The sequence below is a fragment of the Elephas maximus genome, chromosome 6, assembly GCF_024166365.1.
Source record: "Elephas maximus indicus isolate mEleMax1 chromosome 6, mEleMax1 primary haplotype, whole genome shotgun sequence".
NCBI classification, from domain to species: domain Eukaryota; kingdom Metazoa; phylum Chordata; class Mammalia; order Proboscidea; family Elephantidae; genus Elephas; species Elephas maximus.
The window spans coordinates 28,395,966-28,419,438 of record NC_064824.1 but is presented as its reverse complement, the minus strand read 5'-3'; the positions used below and the strand labels follow the sequence as shown (position 1 = coordinate 28,419,438).

Here is a 23,473-nt window from a genome sequence, read left to right as displayed (position 1 = left end):
TTTGCCTTAGCAACCTTTTGTTGCTGCCAGGCTCTTTCTGCACTCACAGAGACAGCTGCAAGCATTTACTTGTTTATTTACTCATGCAAACAAGTGCTCATTGAGTGTCTACCACGTTGCTATGCACCAGACATTATGCTGAGTAGGGGATCATAGAACTTAAAATGCTCTCCCTCCCTCCAAGGGCTTGGTGTCCAGTAGAAAATTTTAATTCCATGCTATTATTTCAGAAGGCTCACAAGAAGGAAGTCAGGTGTTGCCCAAAGAAGGCTGGCTGCCTGTCCAAAGGCACCTCCGTGGAGTGTGTATCCATTGTTGTAAAGCCCTGAAAAGACAGAGAACCCACTCTAGGTATTTCAAGCAGACAGGAATTTCATGGAAGGAACTGGTTATGACGGTGTTGGAAGGGCCACAGGAGCAAAAGGGATAGGTTATGGTGTTCAGAGATCAGGAAGCTTCTACTGCCCTTTGTTATGAGGAGCTGTTGGAAGAGTCACAAGTTGTTGGAGCCTGTAGTCATCTGGTATTGCTGCTGCTGCCAAAGCTGGAAACAGAATAGCTACTCCCTTTCTACAGCCTTCTAATCTCTTCTTGCTGCCTCCCATTGGCAGAATCTAGCGTTAACCCAAGTAAACAGGAAGTCTTGATAGTGTAGTTTGCACATCTAGACCCCACAGTACAGAGAGGAGTACAGAAGCACAAAGGTGGGGCTAAGAGCCAGTAGACAAATAGCAGAGACAGGTAGGGCCTTGGAGTAGCCACTGCCATCCAGGGCTTTAACCTTAGTTCCTGAGACCCAGGAATTTGATCATTAGTACAGTAAGAGGCGATCAAGCTTTGGAATTCATCAGTACAGGTGGTGTTCTGAGTACTAGTGAGGAGTGCAGTCGCCAAGATACTGAGGAGGTGCAAAGTGGGTGGGAACAGCTGAAAGCAGGAAGAGATGGGCACCAAAATAAATTTCAGTTGATTAATAGCTTTGGCTACAGTAATAGAATAAAGGTGACTTTGTTCTGAAAAATACTGCCTGGAGTTAGTTTTGTTTTTTAACTATTAGGCTCTGCCAACAAGCATATATTAAGAGTTTATTGTGTTCAAAGAATTATCCTAGGTGACTATGATGATTTAGGCAGGTCCCCAAGGACTTTTGTGAAAATTGGGAGGGAGAGGAAGTCGTTGCCAGTGGAGTGATCTAGGAAGGTCTCGTGAAGAAGATGGACCTTGAGCCAGACACAGAGCAAGGGGAGGCTTAGAGTAAATGGAGGTAAGAGGTAAGATGAAAAGCATAGTCCCAGGAACATGCTTAGTGTGTTTTGGGATTGTAAAAGACTATTTGGCAGGAAGTACATTTTGAACATGATGTGGAAAAATTTGGATTTTATCCTCAATTCAAAAAGGACTCCTAGGAGTTTCTGAGTGGACCGGTGATGTGTTAAAATCAATGTTCCTGAAAGTGAGATTGAATAACTAAGATGGAGGAGGGTTACCTAAGGACTGGAAAACCAGTTCATTGGTTTCCACATTTGGCTATTGTTTGGGTATACCTTGTCTTGGGCACAGTTGTCCACAACACTGTCCCTGGTGGGGAAACCAAGAGAAAGGCCACATACTGTGGGCTGTGAGGTAGGGTCTGTTGTATCATGTTAGCCTTGGCACAATTATATTAAAAACTGACTAGTGTAGCTTTTTTTTTTTTTTTAGCTCTTCTCTATTAGCAGTACAATGGCCATGTATGTTTGTGAGGTTTATGAGCAATTTCTGTACCTCAGTGCCTTCTGAATCATCAAGGGCACATTAAATTATATCAACTAGTGTTTAAGGTTAACTGTATTTTAATGTAATCTGTGGGTAATTAGAAGTTACATATAAGTTGTAATTTATTTCCTTAAATCATTTCACACACATCATTTGATTCCCATTATTTTCTGTTTTTATAGTTGAGAAAAATGAGTTCAGAAAGCTAAATGAGTTGCTCGATGTCACTTGACTAATGGGTAGGACAGCCGGGGCCCAAACCCATTTCTTTTATTTAAGGCCCTTTACATTATAGTGAAAACTGAAACCTAGTACTCAGACATGTGATGAATCCTTATTAACCGGGATACTTTATTCTGGAAAAAGCAACCTCAGTGGAGTGCAGAAATTAACTATACCTGATATAGCAAAAGAGTCCCGGTGTGGTACAAATGGTTAACGAGTTCGAGTCTACCTAGAGGTGCCTCGGAAGAAAGGCCTGACAGTCTACTTCTAAAAAAATCACCCATTGAAACCCGATGGAACACAATTATACTGTGACAGACATAGGGTCCCCATGAGTCTGGGTCCACTCAACGGCAAATGGAAATGGATATAGAGAGTGCAATGGGCATTCAGTAAATATTCATTGACAATAATTGTCACCCATTGTTCATTCTGAATCAATGTGTCCCAAAGGAAATGTGTCATAACGTTCCTCAAATATTTCTAAATTACATATTTTTAAATTAAATATTGACCATAGCATTTTTCAGTTTTCCCGCACTGGGCCTTGGGCTCAGTAACTCTTGGTAATGGGGCCTGGTCTTGTCGGTTTGATTTCATGGAATTTGCAGACCAGCCTCTGTGTGCTGGTCGATACAGAAAGGACGGGTGTGGAGCAAGTGTGGCATGAAAGGGACTGTTTGCTTTTTTCCACAGTCTGCTGACTCAACCTGCAAACCCATTCCCCGACTCCACTAGCACAACCATGAAAACACAGGGGCTGCCATAAAGATAGCTCCGACACTGGCAATCTGGAGAGGCCTTTCGAGTTGAGGGAGCCCAGTTCTAAACTTATCGTTTGGACCTGGGTATTTTTGGCTTCAGTGCTTGTTCCTGGTTAGAAAGTTAATAACAGGGTCTAACCACTGTTAACTTGGGTGGTAAAACACATGTTCACTTTTCACAGTGGCCTTGGAAACAGGCGGGGATTTCTTATAAATCACAAAGGAAAATAAATACTTCACCCATGGAGAGAAAGAGACAGCTCGAGAAAAGAGACTTTGGAAAAAGGTTGTCTCTAGACAGCAGTCTCGTGGTAAGTACTAAATATTCATTTACCACTCTATATGTTTTGGCTTAAAAGACGTAATTCTGTGTTATTTCCTGAACCCCATGCTTTTGGAACTTCTATTCCAGTTACCCCATTAGCAATATCCGCTCGGATTTTATTTCATTTATTTTTTGCAAACTCAAAAGCCAGCAAATTATTGGAACGTTTGTATAGTGTCTTCATAGGCAAATGTCATAATCTGTCAACATTATACATAATTACATTAATTCTGGGTGAAGTAGATTTTAGCCTATACAAAACACTACTGTATACCTGATGCCAAATGTCAAACCTATATATAATTGTTCCACCACCCATTTGTCTTAAACCTGGGGTAAGTTGAACCAGAGTTCAATATAGCTTTAAATACAGAAGAGTAAAGAATGCCTCCTCAATCTTGTTACGTGTGTAAATTAGTTCACATATCCATAAACTCTCTTTTCTAAAAGTTTCAGTGCCAGTGAAAATCATCTTAAAAACCTGATTGGTTTGCTTTTGGGTATGAGAATCTGGTTAGTTCAAGAAAACAGACTAAGCCACCGATTTCTGAAGGTTGACCACTCACTCGTGGTCTCTGAGCTGAGATGTGCAAGGTACCTCTTCTATCCTGTAATGCCTGTGAAGAGAACAAGAAATCAAATCAAGGAAATCACCCCTTTCTCCCCTGCTCATCTGCTGAAATAGAAGTTTAGCTGGCTTACTTCTTTTGCATGCTGTCTAGAGTTGAGCTTTATTCATTTGTGTGCTCCCAGCACCTGGCCCAAAGTCAGGCTCGTAATTGGGATACGATAAAATATGAACTGCTCTATCAGTTACACCTTTCAAACTCTGCAGCTGTTGGTCTTGCTCAGTCAATGTGCAGAGTAGCTACTTATCCTCTAGATGCTGAGGTGTCCACCCACAAACGGTTCCTAGGTGTGAGTTTGTGGGCACTGAGAAAAGAACTGCATTAAGCTTGTGTATCAAGTTCTCTTGCTATTAGTCAACTTCTCGCCAGTATGGACTGTGTATTGAGCAGCAGACTTTCAGAGGCTAATGACTTTGGTCGTATTGTTTTTTTCTCTAAGTTTTTTTCTTTTAATTGTGATTTAAAAAAAAAAAAAATTCAACCATGTTCCATGCACGATTCGGTGTCGTTAACTACATAACCGTCGCTGCTATGTTTCCATTTTTTTTCATCACCTTTAACAAAAACTCTGTGCTGCTGAAGCGGCTAACACCTCCATTCCCTATTTTCCCTCCCACCGGCCCCAGGTAACCACTAATACACTTAGGTCTCTATGCATTTGCCTATTCTGGATATTTCATAGAAGTGAGATCATATAATATTTGTCCTTTTGTGTCTGACTATTGTACTCAGTAAAATGTTTTTGAGGTTTATCCATGGCATAGCATGTATCAGAACTTAATTTCTCTTTAAGCTAAAATAATATTCCATTGTATGGATATACCACATTTTATTTATCCATTCATCTGTTGATGGCCATTTAGACTGTTTCCACCTTTTGGCTACTGTGAATAGTGCTGTAATGAACATTGGTACTCGCATTTGTATTTTAAGTTCTTCTCCCAATGCGGTGTGGCCTTGTCTTGTCTCCTATGTCTTAATATCTCCCGGTATATTTAAAAAAAAAAAAAAAAAACTTGTTGCTGTCAAGTCGATTCTGACTCATAGCGACCCTATAGGACAGAATAAAACTGCCTCATAGCGTTTCCAAGATGCAGCTGGTGGATTTGAACTGCTGACCTTTTGGTTAACAGCTGAGCTCTTAACCATTGTATTACCAGGGCCCCATTTATAATGTGGTGAAACTTGTTTTTGTGTGTGTATTTTCCTTTCAACTTCTGGGGAAACTTGGGATAAGAAGGTAATTTCTCAGTACTTCTGTTATGGATTGAATTGTGTCCCCCCAAAATATGTGTCAACTTGGCTAGACCATGATTCCCAGTATTGTGTGGTTATCCACCGTTTTGTGATCTGATGTGATTATTCTACATGTTATAAATCCTGACCTTTGTGATACTGATGAGGCAGAATTAGAGGCAGTCATGTTAATGTGGCAGGATGCAATCTACCAGATTAGGTTGTGTCTTGAGTCAATCTCTTTTGAGGTATAAAACAGAGTTGAGCAGAGAGGAACGGGACCTCATACCACCAAGAAAGAAATGCCAGAAGTGAGCATGTCATTTGGACCCAGGGTCCCTGCCCTGAGAAGCTCCTAGACCAGGGAATATTGATGACAAGGGCCTTTCCCCAGAACAGATAAATCTGGACTTCTAGCCTCCTAAACTATGAAAGAATAAATTTCTTTTTGTGAAAGCCATCCACTTATGGTATCTCTGTTATAGCAGCACTAGATAACTAAGACAACTTCCTTTTTATCTTTTCTGTGTTATTGCAGAAGAGAAATATTTCTTACATATCAACATAATCTGCTTTATGCCTAGGCAGGGGACAGAGATGCCCAATACCATCTTTTCTAATTAAAATCCTAAATTCTGCCTTAGATCCCAGATAATATGCAAATGCCCCATAAAGGCAAACATACTAAGCTGTGGTCTTTCAATAATTCATAGTAGCACTCATGTACAAAAGTCTTTGGATCATTCCCAAATGTCAACCAGATGAGTAGAATTTTGTTGAGGGAACTGGTAAACAGAAGAACACTGGACATGGAGCGCTGGGAAGGCAGGACTAGGGCAAAGGAGGAAAGGAGTTATGTGCGGGAACTGGGCACCTGAAAATCAAAGAGGAGACAGGCTGAATGAAATCTTTTCCCACATTTACATTTGCCTAGGGACAGCTTTGAATATGGGGATAAATCAAATCCTGTCATATGCCCTGGTGGTACAGTGGTTGAGAGCTCAGCTGCTAATGATAAGGTCAGTAATTCAAACCCTCCAGCTGTTCCTTGGAAACCCTGTGAGGCAGTTCTACTCTGTCCTATAGGGTCGCTATGAGTTTATATCAACAGCAATGGATTTGGTTTGGTAATGGGTCATGTCACCAGTACTGATTGAAAGCCCAAATCAAGCTTGCATTTTCATCACCATATAACTCTACCCTGAGATTGAGGGGATTGCAGATCTATTTCTTGTTTTCCTAGCATAGAAGAACACTGTGAAAATGGAAACTTTTGCTTGGTGTCACCTGAGAAACAGGTTAAATCTCCCTATATCATGCTTAAGACATTTTTTATATTAGTGAAATGCCTTCCTAATTCCAGATTAAGCATTACATCTACACGCCCAGATTAGGAAATTCAGAAAAAGAATATCGTCTCATATGCCTGTATAGCCTAGTGTATGGCGGTGCTTATATGCCATTACCACACCAGTTGCTGTTGAGTGGACCCTGACTCACGGCAACTCCATGTGTGTCAGAGTAGAACTGAGCTCCATAGGATCTTCAGTGGCCGATTTTTTGGGAGTAGATTATCAGGCTTTTCTTCCAAGGTGCTACTGTGTGGACTCAAACCACCAACGTTTGGTTCGCAGCCAAGTACATTGACAGTTTACACCACAGAAGAATTCCTGAATGCTGTTAAACAATATGTATTATATCACCTAGACTGAGTGACTATAATGTTGCCCTCAGTTTTAGTATTCTGTTCTCTCCTTTGCATAAGAAGATGGTGATGGGACAATGACAGCAAGGGTATTCATGGTGTGTTGTTTTTCGGGAGTGGGATCCATTGAAACCCCCTTGATGAGTTCTTTTGTGGCTGCCAGGAAGTGGTAGACCGTGGATGAGATCAAAGCTAACTGACCTTTAAAGGACTTGGACCCAAGACATTGCACTCCTCTTTGACACCATGCTTAAACCGTGCAAGTAACAAGGCACAGATCACATGGGGATGATTCTAGGCAAGAGTTGTTCTGAACTACTAAATATATATATATATGGCATCAGATTACATACTCTTCACTCTCAAGGTGTATGTATTTTATTTTATCTTATTTTTTGCATCATAGAATGCTAAGGTAGGGACAAGTTATCCAGTCCCCTTACTTTGCAAAGGGGGTAGTTAAGGTTCATGCAGATTAAATGCCTTCTCTGAGGTCACAGCTAGTATTCTGACCAATGTAGAACAGGTTTCCTACCTGTCAGTTCAGCTCTATATCTTTTATTACATAATATCCCAGTAAGAGAAGATGTCTTTTCTAAAACTGAGGAAAGAGAAACATAATTGAACCCTTAAGTCTTGAAATTCCTTTGCAATAATCATGAGGACCCATATTTTGACGGTTAGAAGGCCCAGAGGTAATTTCCACGTTCAGATTTTACAGTAGGAATTCCTCATAAAGTACTGCAAGAATAAGGTACTATTAACTTCATTACACTTTTTACTCTACATAATCAAATCATGAAGTGTTGAGTAGAAATTATAGCTACCTCCAAAGGCTTTTAAATTTTTAGGCTGGAGGAACCTCAGAATAAAGAAGCTTGCAGTTTAAATACTGGAGGTGGGGGGGCTTCAATTTGGGATTTTGGGTTTGTGGTCCTTAGTCACAATTTTGCTTCCAGGAGATGGGATGGGGAAGGCTTGAGTACATGTGGAGTGTGTGTGTGTGTGTGTGTGTTTGCATGTAACGCTGAAGCATTCTTTGATGTTGATGATATGTTGCTGTATAAATCATCCTTCTTAAGAAGAAAGTGACAGGTAAGTGAAACTGAAATGAAAAATAATGTTTCCATGTGGGGGGTAAAGACCTGGAGAGAAAGACAAGCCACTGCAAGTTTCCCGCCACTAGTAAGAGTGTGTTGGGTAGCCGTATATTCCCACCAAGTACAGTCTTCTCTCTGATGATAAATAAAAATCACCCCAGAAATCAGGGCCTCTTCTTGACCCAAAACTGTTCAACCATCCCCAGGATGCTTTTTGATCAGAAAAAGTCAGCGTTTCACACTGTGCTGTTATTTACAAGAATCATTCCCAGTCTGCACGTCCAGCTATTTGACGTCAGTAGCCGTGATAGCATTTAGCTGCTGAGGAGACTGGGGAGTCGGTTGTCTTTTTTACCAGCTCATATTTCAAGAGCAAACATTTTCTTTTAATTTGGAAAAAAAAAAAAAAAAAAACCTTTTGCTTTTCAGCTCAAATGGTAGTAATAGTTTCTCTTATGAATGATGAATTTCTTCTCGGTAACCCCTTTCCTTTCTCCTCCATGAAAAGAAGATAAAACTTTGGTGAATCTAGGTCTTAACCTCTGACACAGTGCCGTTATGATAGACTCATATGGGCAGGAAAGGACCCACACAGGTCATTCAATTCATCCTTCAGCCCATTGGTGATTTGCATCCAAATCATTATAGTAATTAGACAATCCACCAGCATGCATTAACTAAATCCATCAACAAGTATTGTTGAAAGCCTGCTTTAGATTTAAAACATTTCAGTAGCTATGGGAATGTGCTGGGTAGTTGCCATTTCCCCTTCTAGATCTGCTCTTTATCCTGCCCTATCCATCTGTGTGCCTTTGAAGGCTGTACCATATAAACCTTGTTGGAAGTTTTATATGGTACATCTTATCTTCTGGCATCTGGTTGGGTTTGGCCAGTGGGAGGAACCCAGCAGGCGATCAGATATCAGGAGAAGAGAATGGCCGAAGTATTTATTGTCCTACTCTTTCCCTGCCTGGTGTTGGGCTCCAGTGACTGAAGATCTTCTGTCTAAGGTTACAGCTTTTATTAAGTAGCCATCTCCCACAGCTCTAGCTACAGTTATTAGGGCAGATCTCTGTGTTCCTGTACATTCTCTCTCCCATGGCCCATCCAGTCTCTTGGTCCTAATGGCTCGTAGATGTTGCCCACCCATCCCTGGTTGGTTTGCCCTAGCTGCCCAAACTCAGTAAATAGTCCTTCATCAAACTCCCCTCAAATAAATGGTTTTGAGTGTTTCATCTCTTTACTGCAGGGATACAGTGAAATACACATCCTCAAAGTGTTTAGAGTTTATTTGAGGAAGCAGGGAAAAGAGCATAATATAGGGGAGACAAGCTGTGTGGCATTGACGGTAACAGGAGTTGAGATTATTGTGGGGGGACACGAGGAGGGGCCGCGGAAGAGGTGTGATTAGACTTGTGCTTTGAAGCAATGGAGAAAATGCGGAAGGTGAGGACTGGGCTAGTAGAGGAGAAAGAGGCCAGGATGCCCAAGGATGTTGTCCTAAACCTTCTGCTTACAAATCGTTTCATTGATTAAATTACTTTCTCCTAGGGAAAATTCTTCCTTATATTTCATTTAAATCTCTGTTGTTGTAGCTTCAGTTATTTTTCTCCCATTTAGTTACTACAAGTAATTTTAAAGCAGCAGGTCAGCAAACATTTTTCTGTAAAGAGCCAGATAGTAAATATTTTAGGATTTGCAGACCAGTCTCTTATAACTACTCAATTCTGCTTATTAGCACAAGGAAGTCATAGACAGTATATGATTAGGTAGATGTAGCTATGTTCTAACAAAATTTTATTTACAACGGAGGCAGCAGTCCAGACTCTAAAAAGGATATGTGCACGAGTAAGAGAAATGGGGAATTGGAAAAGACAGATTCACCTTTCCTGGGCTCTGATTTTCTCAGTAGCGACTTGTGTTTACTCTCAGGGTGTGCAATATTCCAAGGCAGGCGAAGGAGCAGATTTTCGCTGTTATGCAAAAGCGCATATGCCCATGTGGTAAGAAGTTGGACAACAGGGGAATATTTTAGAGAGCTCAAAACTAACTAGGACTTTTTTTTTTAATCCCCAAAATAAGCATTGTTAGTGTTGCTCAGTGCAGCCAGTGGACAGTGAATACCAAGAAAAAAAAAACTCCAATTTCTGTTATGCTAAAGCCACGCCTGTCACTTTTTTTTTTTTATTCTCACGGGGCTACAATTAGACCATACCTCATTATAGGGATGCTGTATAGTACACAAAATACCAGGTTGTTCTAGAAGGTTTCTAGCTACTCAAATCCCAGATACCCTTGAGCACTTCTAATGATGGAAGACTAGTAGACTCAAGCTCATGGAGACCCCAGTCGTGTCCGAGTAGAACTGTGCTTCATTGGATTTTCAGTGACTGGTTTTTCAGAGGTAGATCACCAGGTCTGTCTTCTGAGATGCCTCTGGGTGAACTCGAATCTTCAACCTTTCAGTTAGCAGTCAAGCCAGTTAGTCATTTGCACTATCCATGGATTCCCTACTGATGGAAGAGTATACAAAGTATATTCTTTTCATTCCCCCAACTCTTTCATTCTCCTTGCCTGGATTATTATCTCAGCCATCTCCTAAATGTACTGAAAAGAATAGAGAACATGAATTGGAACCAGGTGTGGGAAGATATGGGAATGTCTGAGGATCCAGCCGAGGCCATTTTTAGGAAATAGGTTTGACCTGGACTGGAAATCTTTACAAAGCGTTATGCCAAAGCTTTGATCATATCCCCTTTGGAGTGAGGAATAGTGGAGTTGATGAAGTGTTAGATGCTTAGGTGACTATTTACTCAGTGAATCTGCCCACCAGCCTAGCTGATACCATCATGGAAGGTCAAGGAAACATTGGCAAGATGTCCTGCCTACCGACGGCAACGGGGCTTTTACCCTCCCTCAAGCTATGCAAATCCTTGGATGCCAAGGATGGATTTTGGGGCAGATGGGCTGGGAAAAGTCAGGGGAGCCTTGGCCAGGTGGTTACATTCCAGAATAGCTGGTGGCTAGGGGTCTTGAGAGAGCATTGGTGATTCAGTGGTAGTATCTTCACCTTCCATCCGGGAGACTCAGGTTCAATTTTTGGCCAATGCACCTCATGTGTGACCACCACCTATCTGTCAGTGGATAGGTGGCTTGTGTGTTACTGTGATGCTGAACAGGTTTCAGTGGAGCTTCCAGACTAAGACAGACTAGGAAGAAAAATCTGGTGCTCTACTTTCAGAAATCATCCAATGAATCTACAGATCTCAGCAGTCCAATCTGCAACTAACCATGGGGATGGTGCAGGACTGGGCAGCCTTTCATTCCATCGTGCATGGGGTCACCATGAGTCGAGGGCCAATTCCACAACAGCTAACAACAATAACAGGGGTTTTTACTGAAGAGCAGGAAGAGATCGGAAGCCAATAAGAACAGAACTCTAAAAGCAAGGCTAGAGATTTTCAGCAAGGCTGGTGCTAAGGACAGAGTCTGAGTGGAGGGCACACTGGAGGAGCAGACAGATGGGCCAGTGACAAGTAGAATATGTCCAAGCAATGGGCAAACAGCTGGCAGAGCCTAACATCAATGCCACTTCAGCCTACAGCTCAGCATGTTCAGTCAGCGAATTATGGTTGAGTCTAGACCAGAATGGCTTCCTGTCCTTAATAACAGGAGCTGAAATTTATTGAGGCTTAATATGTGCCAAGCACTCTGCTCGAAGCTTGATATGGAAACTGTCATTTGATGCTTATGACAATCCTTTAAGGTAGGAACTCAATCCCTATCTTACAAATGAGAAATCTGAAGCTTAATGAGTTTATCGACCTTGCCAAAGCTGTAGAACTGATAAGTTATAGAGGTGGGATTTCAATTCAAATCTGGCTATCTCCAGACTAAACTGCCTCCGCACAGCTAGCAGCTGTGAAGCAGGAGCCCTTTATGTTAGTGACTGGCAGCTTCTCGCATGGAGCTTTCCACCTTAAAGAGGCCCAGCCTCAACAAGGTTAGAGACTTGCATGTATATTAGCATATCTACCAGGTGTGTGCCAACTGATGAGAAAGACTGGGTCTGGTTTCTGCAAACAATTGTCAAAGGGGTGGGGGGTAGGCAGGGTTATAAAAAAAGTAAGGAATGTGGGTGTTGGAACTTAGTTCCAGGATTACTTTTGGTTTTGTGCCTTTGTGATTAACCAGGTTTTGGACCTAACTTCAGAGCTCTGGTGGTGTAATGGCTAAGAGCTCAGCTGCTAACCAGAAGGTCAGCAGTTCAAATCCATCAGCCACTCCTTGGAAACACTATGAGGCATTCTACTCTGTCCTATAGGGTTGCTATGAGTCAGAATCAACTCGACAGCAACAGTTTTTTGGACCTAGCTTCAGTAGAGATTAAAGTTCGTAATGGAAACCCTGGTGGCATAATGGTTAAGTAGTACAGTTGCTAACCAAAAGGTCAGCAGTTTGAACAGCATATACATATATATATATATATATATAATTTTATATTGTTGTTCACATGATAGATGACAGACTGTGGTGTATACAGGAGAGATTATTGACTAAAATGGGAGTAGAGTGGAGAGGGACTGGTAATTGACAGGGCACATCCACAGTACACCTATCTCTTGGTATGCAACAAGGTTTATAACTTGAGTGATGGCTTAATTGGCTGGTCATTATTTTGGCTGGGCCACTGACTGATGGAGGTGGGAAGAAAGCCCAAAAAATTCTTAATGAAGAGATTCCCAAAGAAATGCCACTTGCCTGCCCACCACTTGTAGTTGTTGCTGCTTCCTCTGATGTTGCCTGAGGAGGATCTGTGCTCAGTTGTTGTTATCACTCACCCTGAATGACTCTTTCCTTCTCTTTGTCTTTTTGTCATTGAAGATAAGGCAGATGGCTGTGGTAGCCACATCTTCTGGAGTTCTTATTAAAACACCCTTTCATGAATTGCCATCATCCCCACTTCAGGTCTTTATCACTGCTCTGACCACATTGTTATATGTCTGTCTACCCCAGAGTAAGATTTCTCAACGTCAGTACTGTTGACATGTTGGACCTGATAATTCCTTGCTGGGGGGCAGTAACTGTTCCTTGTATTCTAGAATGTTTAGCAGCATCCCTGGACTCTGCCCACTAGATGCCAATAGAACTCTTTCCCAGTTGTGACAAACAAAATAGTCTCCAGACATGAGCAGATATCCCCTGGGGGCCAAATACCCCTAACTAAACTGAACTATGAAGTCTTTGAGAACATGGGCCATATCATATTCACATTTGTCTCCCTAATGGCTAGCACATAGGGAACATTCAATGAGCTAAATGAATAAACATACCAACAAGTCACTTTTCATGATATATGGGGTAAGAGGAACTACCTGGAAAGGAACTAAGAACTTGAAGGACAAAGTTAGAGATGGTAGATGGAACGCCACTCCTTAGTTTTGCCCAAGGATGATCCTAGTCTAAACTAACATTTTTTGTTTTACATTAGAGATTCCTAATGTGGTATTATGGATCCCTCGAGTTCTAAGGTGCTTGATAGGGGAAATTTATGAAAAGACTTCAAGGGGTTTGAGTTTTCTGAAATATGTGTATTAGATTTTGTATGCATGTGCCTGTGTGCATTTTTCTGGGGAGTGAATCTATAGATATAATCAGATTCTCAAAAGTGTCTGGGACCCAAGCAAGCCCTGGCCATATCACCTGGGCATGGATTGCTTCCCTTGCCCAGGATCACAGAGCAGGAGCTCAGGTAGCACCTGGCTCCATCACCTGTCTGAGCTGCAGTGAGTGCTGTCTGCCTGTGTCTGACATAGTTCTGTGAATAGTTGGGGTCTCAGAGATAACTAAATTAAAACGGGAACTGGATACATTTTGAAAGCCCTTGGCAAATGCTGTTATTGGTAGTGATGACGTGACACTGCTTCTTTAGTACAAAGGAGCCGAGATGTGTGCATGGCATGTGCTGTGATTTTTAGCGCTCTGAAACCTGTTTATCATTCTCCTGGTGTCTTGCCATCCTGCAGTGATGGGAATCTTCAGATCATACAAGTTTCCATGGCAACTGAGTTTTCTGTATCATCCTCTTGCAACCAAAGATTGTTCCTGTGGCAGACTCTCTAATACTTTGTACATAACAAGAGGGAGAGCTTTCATCTATCTTCTTCGACGCTGGTCCTCAAACCCAGCAGACAGCTGGGTGTTCTAAGTGCCTGTTTTCTTCCCCAAGGTTATAACTAATCAGCACAGGAACTGTGCCTACTAGGTTTGAAGCACTGTGAAGCGAGTGCTGAGAAATGCAGAGCAGATACCCATTTGCAGAAAATGAAACAGGATCCATACCTCACATCGTATGCAAAAACTGACTCAAAAATAGATCAAAGACCTAAATGTTAAAGCTAAAACTATAAAGTATCTGGAAGATAACATAGGGACAAAACTAGGGGTCCTAATTGTTGGCATAAATACACTATCAAAAACATAAAAACACACGAACAACAGAAGTTAAATTAGATAACTGGTACCTTCTAAAAATTAAACACTTATACTCGTCAAAAGAATTTACCAAAAGAGTAGAAAGAGAACCTACAGGCTGGGAAAATATATATTTTGGTAACAACATATCTGACAAGGGTCTAATCAAAATATATAAACAATCCAAGAAAAAAAAAAATGGGTTAAATCTGACAGGGATCACAATAGAGGGTCCTGGACAGAGCTGGAGAAAAATATAGAACAAAATTTTAACTCAAAAAGAAAGATCAGGCTTATTGTCCTGGCAAAGACTATAGAAACCCTGATAGTATGGTGCCTGGACACCCTTTCAGCTCAGTAACGAAGTCACTCCTGAGGTTCACCCTTCAGCCAAAGATTAGACAGGCCCATAAAACAGAATGAGACCAAAGGGGCACATCAGCCCAGGAGCAAGGACTAGAAGGCAGGAGGGGACAGGAAAGCTGGGAACCCAAAGTTGAGAAGGGAGAGTGTTGACATGCCATGGGGTTGTTAACCAATGTCATAAAACAATATGTGTACTAACTATTTAATGAGAAACTACTTTGTTCTGTAAGCCTTCATCTAAAGTACAATAAAAACATTTTTTTTTAAATGGGCAAAGGACATGAACAGACACTTCACCAAAGAGGACATTCAGGTAACTAACAAACACATGAAGAGATGCTCACAGCATGATCATTAGGTGTTAGAAAGATGCTAATCAAAACTACAGTGACATACTATCTCACCCCTGCAAAAATGGCACTGATCAAAAAAAAAAAAAAAAACAGGAAACAACAAATGCTGGAGAGGTTGTAGGGACATTGGAACTCTGATGCACTGCTAGTGGGATTGCAAATTTGATACAACCACTATGGAAAACGATATGGGACTTCTCAAAAAGCTAGAAATAAAAATACCTTGTAATCCAGCAATCACACTTCTAGGTATATACCCTAGAGATATAAGAGCAATGACAAGAATAGACATACGCACACACGTTCATTGCAGCGTTATTCACAATAGCAAAAAGATAGAAATCACCTAAGTGCCCATCAATGGATGAATGGATAAGCAAATTGTGGTACCTACATACAATGGAATATTATGCAACAAAAAAGAATAATGATGAGTCCATAAAACATAACATGGATGTATCTGGAGGACATTATGCTAAGCAAAATAAGTCAATCACAAAAGGATAAATATTGCATGATACCAACTTTATAAAAGTCAAGAATAGGTATACACACAGAAAGCAATATTCTTTGATGGTTACCAGGGGTGGGAAGGGGAGGGAGGGGGGAATCACTTACTAGAGAGTACCCATTGCTGTCAAGTCAATTCCGATAGTAGACATGTGTTAATTCTGGTGATAGGAAAGGCAATATGGAGGAAGTCAGTACAACTTGACCAAGGTAAATAAAGATACTGAGAGGTATGCAAGAATAAAGGTCAGTTAAAGTAAATGTTATAACATACAAGTTTGTAACAACGGTAACAACAAACAAAAAATATGTAAGCGATTACATAGATAGATATATGTACTATATAGGTGTAGGAAGGTGTATGGGAGTACATGCATGTACATATATAGGTATCTTTGTGGACATGTATATACATGTTTGTGTATGCTGCATATATATTCATCTGTACAGTAAAGCACATAGAGGACACAGTTATGGATGCTTCCTAGACATATCCAAGCACCTCATGCGATCAATTTACTGGGTTTGAAGGCTCAGGACCATAGTCTCATGGGACAACTAGGGCAATTGGCATAACTTACTTCATAAAGATAATGTTGTACATCCCGGTTTGGTGAGAGTGTCTGGAGTCTTAAAAGCTTGTGGGCAACCATCTAAGACACAACTATTGGCGTCGTCCCATCTTGAGCAAAGGAGGGTGAAAGAAACCGGAGACGCAAGAAAGAAATTAGTCCAAAGGACTAATGACCGTCTCGAACCACAGCCTCTTCTCGCCTGAGGCCAGAAGAACTAGATAGCGCCCGGCTAACGCTACCCTGTTCTGACCAGGGACACAATAGAAGGACCTGGTTAGAAAGGGAGAAAAATGTAGAATAAAAATCAATTCTTTAAAAAAAAAAAAAGGACTTACTGGCCTATCATCCTAAGATACTCCTTTAACTTGGAACTGAAGCCACTCCTGAAGGTCACCTTTCAGCCAAATAATAGATGGGCCTATAAATAAACAGTAACACCTATAAGGAATGTGCTCCTTTAAACAATCAATTATAGGAGAACAAATAGTCAACATTTACCCAAAAGCAAAGATGAAAAGGCAAGGAGGGGCAGGGAAGCTGGATGGTTGCAAACAGCAGGCAGGGTGGAAATGGTGAGAGTACAGACACATTGCAGGACCTGTAACCAATGTCACAGAACTATCTGTGTATGAATTGTTGAATGGGAATCTAATTTGCTGTGTAAACTTTCGCCTATATTTTTTTTTTTTTTTTAATGCCAGCCTTGCTGGTGTGAGATGGAATCTCATCGTAGTTTTAATTTGCATTTCTCTAATGGTCACCTATATTTTTAAGAATAATAAGTAAAAAGAAAATAGAAATGCAAAGCATAGTGTCAACTGTACGAAACTTTGAAAGATCTAATCACGTATACAAAAATCATAGTAATCACATATACAAAAATCATAGTAATACCAATAGATAGACAGTGATGCAAACACTAAGAGTGATGTGGTTTAGAAAGAGGAGGTTGTTCTTTCTTCTGGCTGTATCAACCAGTGAAGGCTTCCCGCAGGAGGTGGGCTTTTATTATGCAAACAACCATAGTAACCAGAGTTCTTATTAAAACGTCCTTTCCTGAGCTGCCGTCATCCCCACCTCAGGTCTTTATCACTGTCCTGACCACATTGTCACATGTCTGTCTACTCTAGAGCAAGGTTTCTCACCGTCAGTACTATTGACTAGCAAACAGCTCCAAATTTAATCTACAATGTCCCTCAGTTCCCCGAAGCAGAAGTTTATTGAGAAATACCACTGTGTCTTAAAAGAATGGGGTATGACTCCAAGGTGCCTGGCTTATGCTTAAGGAATTGCTGAGACTCTAGGAAAGCAGTATCGTAATCCTGAATTGTCATCTTAAGTTTCCCCTTGTCCCCTCTAGTCACACCCTCTTCACTCTTGAATTAATGTCCTCTTACCCATACTTCCTGGTACAAGGCAAAGTGCATCACCCAGCAAAATCATTTTGATTTCCTTTCTTCTCGTTCATTTATCAGTGTATGTTGTGCCAACTGTATATATATTAGTTATTTTTCAGCAGCCTGTCTTGCTCTAATTTATCACCCTGCACTCTAGTTCATTATTATCAATTAATATTTATTAAGCATCCACAGGGTGCACGGCCATGAATTAGGCAGCGTTTCTCATTAGTTTATGTTGCTTTGTCATGTTCCATTGCCTTGGCTCAGCTTAGGCATTGTGTATTATCTTCCTGCCAGTTTTCTGTTCATGTAACAGCCATCATCTCCATCTCATTTCAATTAATATTTCAAGAGCAAATCCAGGAGCTATTGTTTTAAAATGCTTCACTTAACACTATGTGCACTGCTTCTATTCTGTCCCTTTCATGTACTGATTTTGCAATTCTTTTCTAACATGGAATCCCATTTGTCTGGGTTGGCCTCTGCAAGCTCAAACAGTGGTTTCTTCTGGTCCCTTTACATTCCAGTCATTTCCAGATGTTTCATCTTCATAAATTCCAGCTCTTAACTAGGCTTACTGGATCATAATTGTTCATTTCCAAAGATGCCTCTGAGATCTGCTTCCCTTCTGTCTTTCAGCACCTCCTTGGTTCTTAGTTTTAAGCAGTTGCCTTCAGCTTGATAGGTTCCCTAATACAGTTAATTCATTGACTGCTTTCATGTTCATAGATGTGTTGAGGAAAAGAAAATCATTTGATCTGGTAAATTCTGGGATCCATCTGACAAAGGTGGCAGATAAGGAGGCTCAGGGGCCGTTGCCTTTTGAGAGGAAGAGCTATAGTCAGAAGTCTGCCATCCCTGGAAATGATGTGACTGTGCGCTGGCAGTAAGCCAACATAGGTGGTCCTGGTGTTGGCAGTGAGCCCTTGAAGCTACCAACTAGATATGACTGGTGTAAGGCTCTACTGTTGTTCCCTCCTTTCCAAGTGGAATCCTAGATTGGACTGCTGTGATAGGTAGCTGTTTGGAGATCTCCTGGGCCAAGTTTCGAGCTCTGCTGGTAAGTCCCTGAGGCTGAATCTCTGACTTAATTCCAGTTTGATGAAGTCTAGTAAGGAGGAAGTGAGAGAGAGAGAGCCAGGTCCCAAGTGGTTAACATTTCTCATCCTCTTGTTGTTAGTTGCTGTCTGGTAGGCTCTGACTCATGGCAACTTTATGTACAACAGATCTTTGTCTTGTTTGAATCCATTGTGATGGCCACTGTACATTTTGAGTGCCTTCCAAGCAAGGGGGCTCAACTTCTAGCACTATATTAGATAATATTCTCTTGCGATCTGTAACATTTTTGTTGGCTAATTTTCAGAAGTAGATCACTAAGCCTTTCTGTGTAGCCTATGTTAGTCTGGAAGCTCCACTGAAACCTATCCACCATGGATGACCCTGGTAATATTTGAAATATCAGCGGCATAGCTTCCAGTGTCAAAGCAACACAAAAGCCACTGCAGTACAACAAACTGACAGGCGGGGGAGGTCTCATCCTCTTAAAAAAACAAAACCAAACCCACGGCCGTCGAGTCGATTCCGACTCATAGCGACCCTATAGGACAGAGTAGAACTGCCCCGTAGAGTTCCCAAGGAGCACCTGGCGGATTCGAACTGCTGACCTCTTGGTTAAGTGCTATGGCTCTTAACCACTATGCCACCAGGTTTTCTGATGATCCATAGTTTTGCCTACAAACAGTGTGGACAACAATTTCTTTTTTTTTTTGTTTAGTGTATTAATTGAGGTCCTGGAAGGAAACAAATATCATGCTACACTCAAGCTAGGTAAAGGAGAGGAGTTTAATACACTCTTTACACAAGGGTGGCACAGGGCCCTGAAGGTAGACATGGTGGGCAGTCATTACTACTGCTAGGCAGGAAAGGGTAAGGAAAGGAGTAAGGAGAGGGTCACCTGGCATAAAGTGTCACCTGCAGTGGCGGGATGCAGCCAATCAGCATTGACCCAGCATACAGGGCATCAGGACATAAACACTCCCACCTCACTCTCCTTACCCTCTCCAGTCTCCTGGTGCTTCCGATTGGGTGAACCAGAGAGAAAGCGGCCCCGTGGAGCACCCTGGGGCACAAAGCAACGTGGAAAGAAGGGTAGAGAGTGGATTTGGAGAGACAAATGGGATGTATCCAGCACATTTGTCCTATATAATAGTATCTACTCCACCTCAGCCTCTCTGGCCTCACATTTCTGTGCTGAGCAAACACTATCCTTAGACTATCCATTTTTAATGTGTCACTAGAAATGGGTTTCAGTGTATTGTTTCCTAGCCCATTCCCTTGGACTCACTGACTTGGTTTGAGCAGATCAATATGATATGACACCTTTAGCACAAGTTCCATGTGGCCAGTGACATGGTCTTCTCTTCAGGGGTCCCAATAAAAATGCCTACTGCATGACTGTGTGAATGTCGTGTAATGGTTGGGGTACATAGATTGTAACAGTGATTGATCACTACATTAAATGTGCTTTTTTAGCAAGTTACTTAAATTCCCTTAATTTCTGTGTCCTCAATGGATACATGTTGGAGTTGCCATGAGGATTAAGTAAAATAAAGACCAAGAAAGGTACTCTGGAAACTGTAGAACTCCACTGTGTACAACCACCATCGATCTGTCAGTTTGCTGTTTTGTGGTGGCTTGCTTGCTGCTATGATGTTGAAAGCTATACCAATGGCATTTTAAATACTAGTGGGGTCACCCATGGTAGAGAGAATTCAGTGGAGCTTCTAGACTGACAGACTAGGAAGAAAGGCCTGGCAATCTACTTCTGAAAATTAGCCAATGAAAACTTTATGGATCACACAGAACATTGTCCAACTCGCTTGTCTTGGACACTTTATCAGTCACAGGAAGAGGACATCATGTTTGGTGATGCAGAGGGCCAACAGGGGAACAAGAGACCCTAGGTGAGACGGATTGGCACAGTATCCACAATGACGAACTTAGGCATATTGGTGACCTCATGAGGATGAAGCAGGACCAGGCAATGTTTCATTCTGTTGTGTTGTACACCGTGAATCAAATCAGAACCAACTCAATGTCTTTCTGTTTGTCTGTCTGTCTATCTGTCTCTCTACTGTGTACAAAGTACTTACTTCAAAGGGTGTAGTGGAAATGAAGGCTTTGAAATGTAGTGGAAAGAGGATGGGCTAGAGGAAGAATCAGCCAAACTGGGTTAGAATCCCAACCTGCCAAATATTGCCTATATGACCTTGGCTATAGGGTCACTATGAGTCAGAATTAACATAACTGCAACATGGTACTTAAACCTATCCTGAGCCTCCATGTTCTTACCTATGTATAGAGGTGATAATGTCTTACTCAAAGAGTTGTTGGGAGAATGAAGTGAAAGAGCTCAAAGAAAAATACATAGCATAGAGCTTAGCATGCAGTCTTTTCTACATTGAAAACATGCAGTGGCTGACATGGTGGCTCCAGATGGCAGTTTTATTTGTCTACATATGGAAGGAGACATTCAGAAAAGACTTTTTAAAAACTATTTGTGATACACATATTCATATATATATATGCTTTTAAAAACTGAATGGCATATTTGTAATGTTATCAGACTATCAGCCAGGAATATTCATTCAAGTGTTAATAACAAATTATTTCTGACAAAACCATAGATTTCTTTCTTTTCCATCCAATTGCTCAGTAGCCCCATATTAACAAGCTATACACCAGACCTTCTTATATGGAGCATTATATTTTCTTCAGGAAATTTTGGCCTGCTGCTTTCATGCTGAAGCCCAGCCAATGTCTATTTGTAACAGGCAGTTTTATTCCAAAGACTTCCAGAAGTGCCCATAGTCTTCCCAGCACACACACAATGACTCCTGTGCACAAGGTTCTGCCAGGTCTCCCTGCTCCATGTCCTGAGCCCCTGATGGAATCAGGCTGGAGGGCTGGGCAGCAGTCACCCTCCTTTGTTTGTCTTATGCCTTCGATTGCTCCGAGCTATGCCAACTCAAGAGCAGTGGGAGATGAGTTTTGGGGAAGGGGCTGGGGGAACATTTCCCACCAGACTCCCTCCCTTTACTCCAACAGGGGGGAAAGACTCAGAGGGGTTGAAGTGGGATAGATTTTCCACTACATAAAGAGAAGGGAAGAGGAAACAAGGTCCCAGTGGCCTCTTGCCAGGCCCCAGGAATGCACCAATCCTGGGAATTGGCCCCTAGCCAGCCTACTCAGAGCCTGCTGACTTGGGAAAACTGGCTCTCTAGTTGCTGCCAAGAATGCAGACAATAGTCTTTTGGATATTTCGCTTTTGAAGGTTTGGCTTTTGTTTTATTATCACCAGAGGTAACGTTTATTGGGCACCTATGTCTGCATGCCAAAAAATAAAATGCATGATTGGAAGTCGCTATAACTTAAGCCAGGCAGAAACACCAGGTCCTCGTACAATATTTATGGCTTGCTTCTAATTAGGACTTAAACCTTTGCTCGGTATGTTGCTACAGAGGTGAGAGTTGAGTGGTACTGAAATGCTAGAATTAAAGCCAGTTTTTAAGTGCTGAACTGAGCTGTCTTGTGTCACCAGAAAGAGCTGGAAATTGGAATCAGCTTATCCAGTTGTCATGCAGTTGACAAAGGGCTTTGAGAGAATGAGGCACAGAACAGGTGTGTTCTGATCGATAGAAAGAGGCCAATATCCAATAGTTGATTCAGGATGGAATAGCCCAGACGTATAGGAACACTGAATTCTGGGATAGAAGAAGGAGGACCAATTATACATTCCTCTCAATATGTGATAAATTAATATGAAATAATGAAGATGGTGTTATCAAATGATCTGATGACCTTAAACTATTCCGTATGGCTTCCTGTTCCCATACAAAATGTAATGATAACAACAATATTAATACTAAGAATATCAACTGACATTACAAAATACTTACTATGCCTTGGGTACTAAACTTTAATACTTTATGTATATTAATAATCTTATTTAATTTTCATGACAATTCTATAGAGAGTCACTATAAATATCCCCATTTTATTGATGAAGAAATTGGGGCTCCAAAAATAATTTAAGGTCACATGACTAGTGAACACCAAGATTTGTCTTACCCCAAAACTCATGATGCTAATAACTGCACTGTCTAAATGTATCTTGAGCACATTTCAAAGTTGAAGGGGGTACACCTTTCTGCACTTTGATCATTGGCTACTCCCAGGATGTGACCTTCTGTAAGGTTCAGTGCCATAGCTTCAGTGGCCATTTTACAGTGGCTCCTCTCAAAGAAGTTCCCTCTCTGGTTTTTTGTTTGTTTACTTATCCTTTTTTTTTTTTTTTTTTAATTGTACTTTAGATGAAGGTTTACAGAGCAAATTAGTTTCTCATTAAACAATTAATACACATATTGTTTTGTGACCTTGGTTGTCAACCCCATGTTGTGTCAACTCTTTCCCCTTCTCAACCTCGAGTTCCCCATTTCCATTTGTCCAGCTTTCCTGTCCCCTCCTGCCTTCTCATCCTTGCCCTGGGCTGGTGTACCCATTTAGTCTCGTATACATGGTTGAGTTGCGTGCAACATTGTTTGTTTTATGGGCCTGTGTAATCTTTGGCTCAAGGGTGAACCTCAGGAGTGACTTTAGTACTGAGTTAAAAGGGTGTCCAGGGGCCATACTCTCAGTGTTTTTCTAGTCTCTGTCAGACCAGCAAGTCTGGTCCTTTTTTGTGAGTTTGATTTTGTTCTACATTTTTCTCCAGCTCTGTCTGGAACTCTCTATTATGATCTCTGTCAGAGTAGTTGTTGGCGGTAGCCAAGCACCATCTAGTTGTGCTGGACTCAGTCTGTTTTAACACAAATGTCATTCGGACTTCCTTTGTGTGTAGGAGCCTTCCCTGATATGAGAGGTCGGAAGGGGGTTCTGAGGGAGGTCTGGAGAAAGCTTCTTTGAGGAGTACCACTGGGAAGATGTGCAGGCTCGAACCCTTTGCCACTGAGGAAGCCCTCACACTGCACTATAGGAAAGTTCTATTTATGAGAATC

The 23,473-nt window shown here is 41.4% G+C and overlaps 1 protein-coding gene across 7 annotated transcripts in view; it reads left to right on the top strand.

Moving 5' to 3' along the window:
• The window catches only part of NCKAP5 (NCK associated protein 5), a 1,220,442-nt gene that overhangs the window by 193,875 nt on the left and 1,003,094 nt on the right, over positions 1-23,473 (top strand). For 6 of the 7 annotated variants that reach the window (XM_049889195.1, XM_049889197.1, XM_049889194.1 and 3 more), the window contains one exon: positions 2,927-3,055. The exons of the other annotated variant lie outside the window; for it this stretch is intronic. In XM_049889195.1, the coding sequence (XP_049745152.1) occupies positions 2,987-3,055 (69 nt within the window). In that variant the 5' untranslated portion in view covers positions 2,927-2,986. The remainder of the gene's footprint in view (positions 1-2,926; positions 3,056-23,473) is intronic. 7 annotated transcript variants of the gene reach the window in all.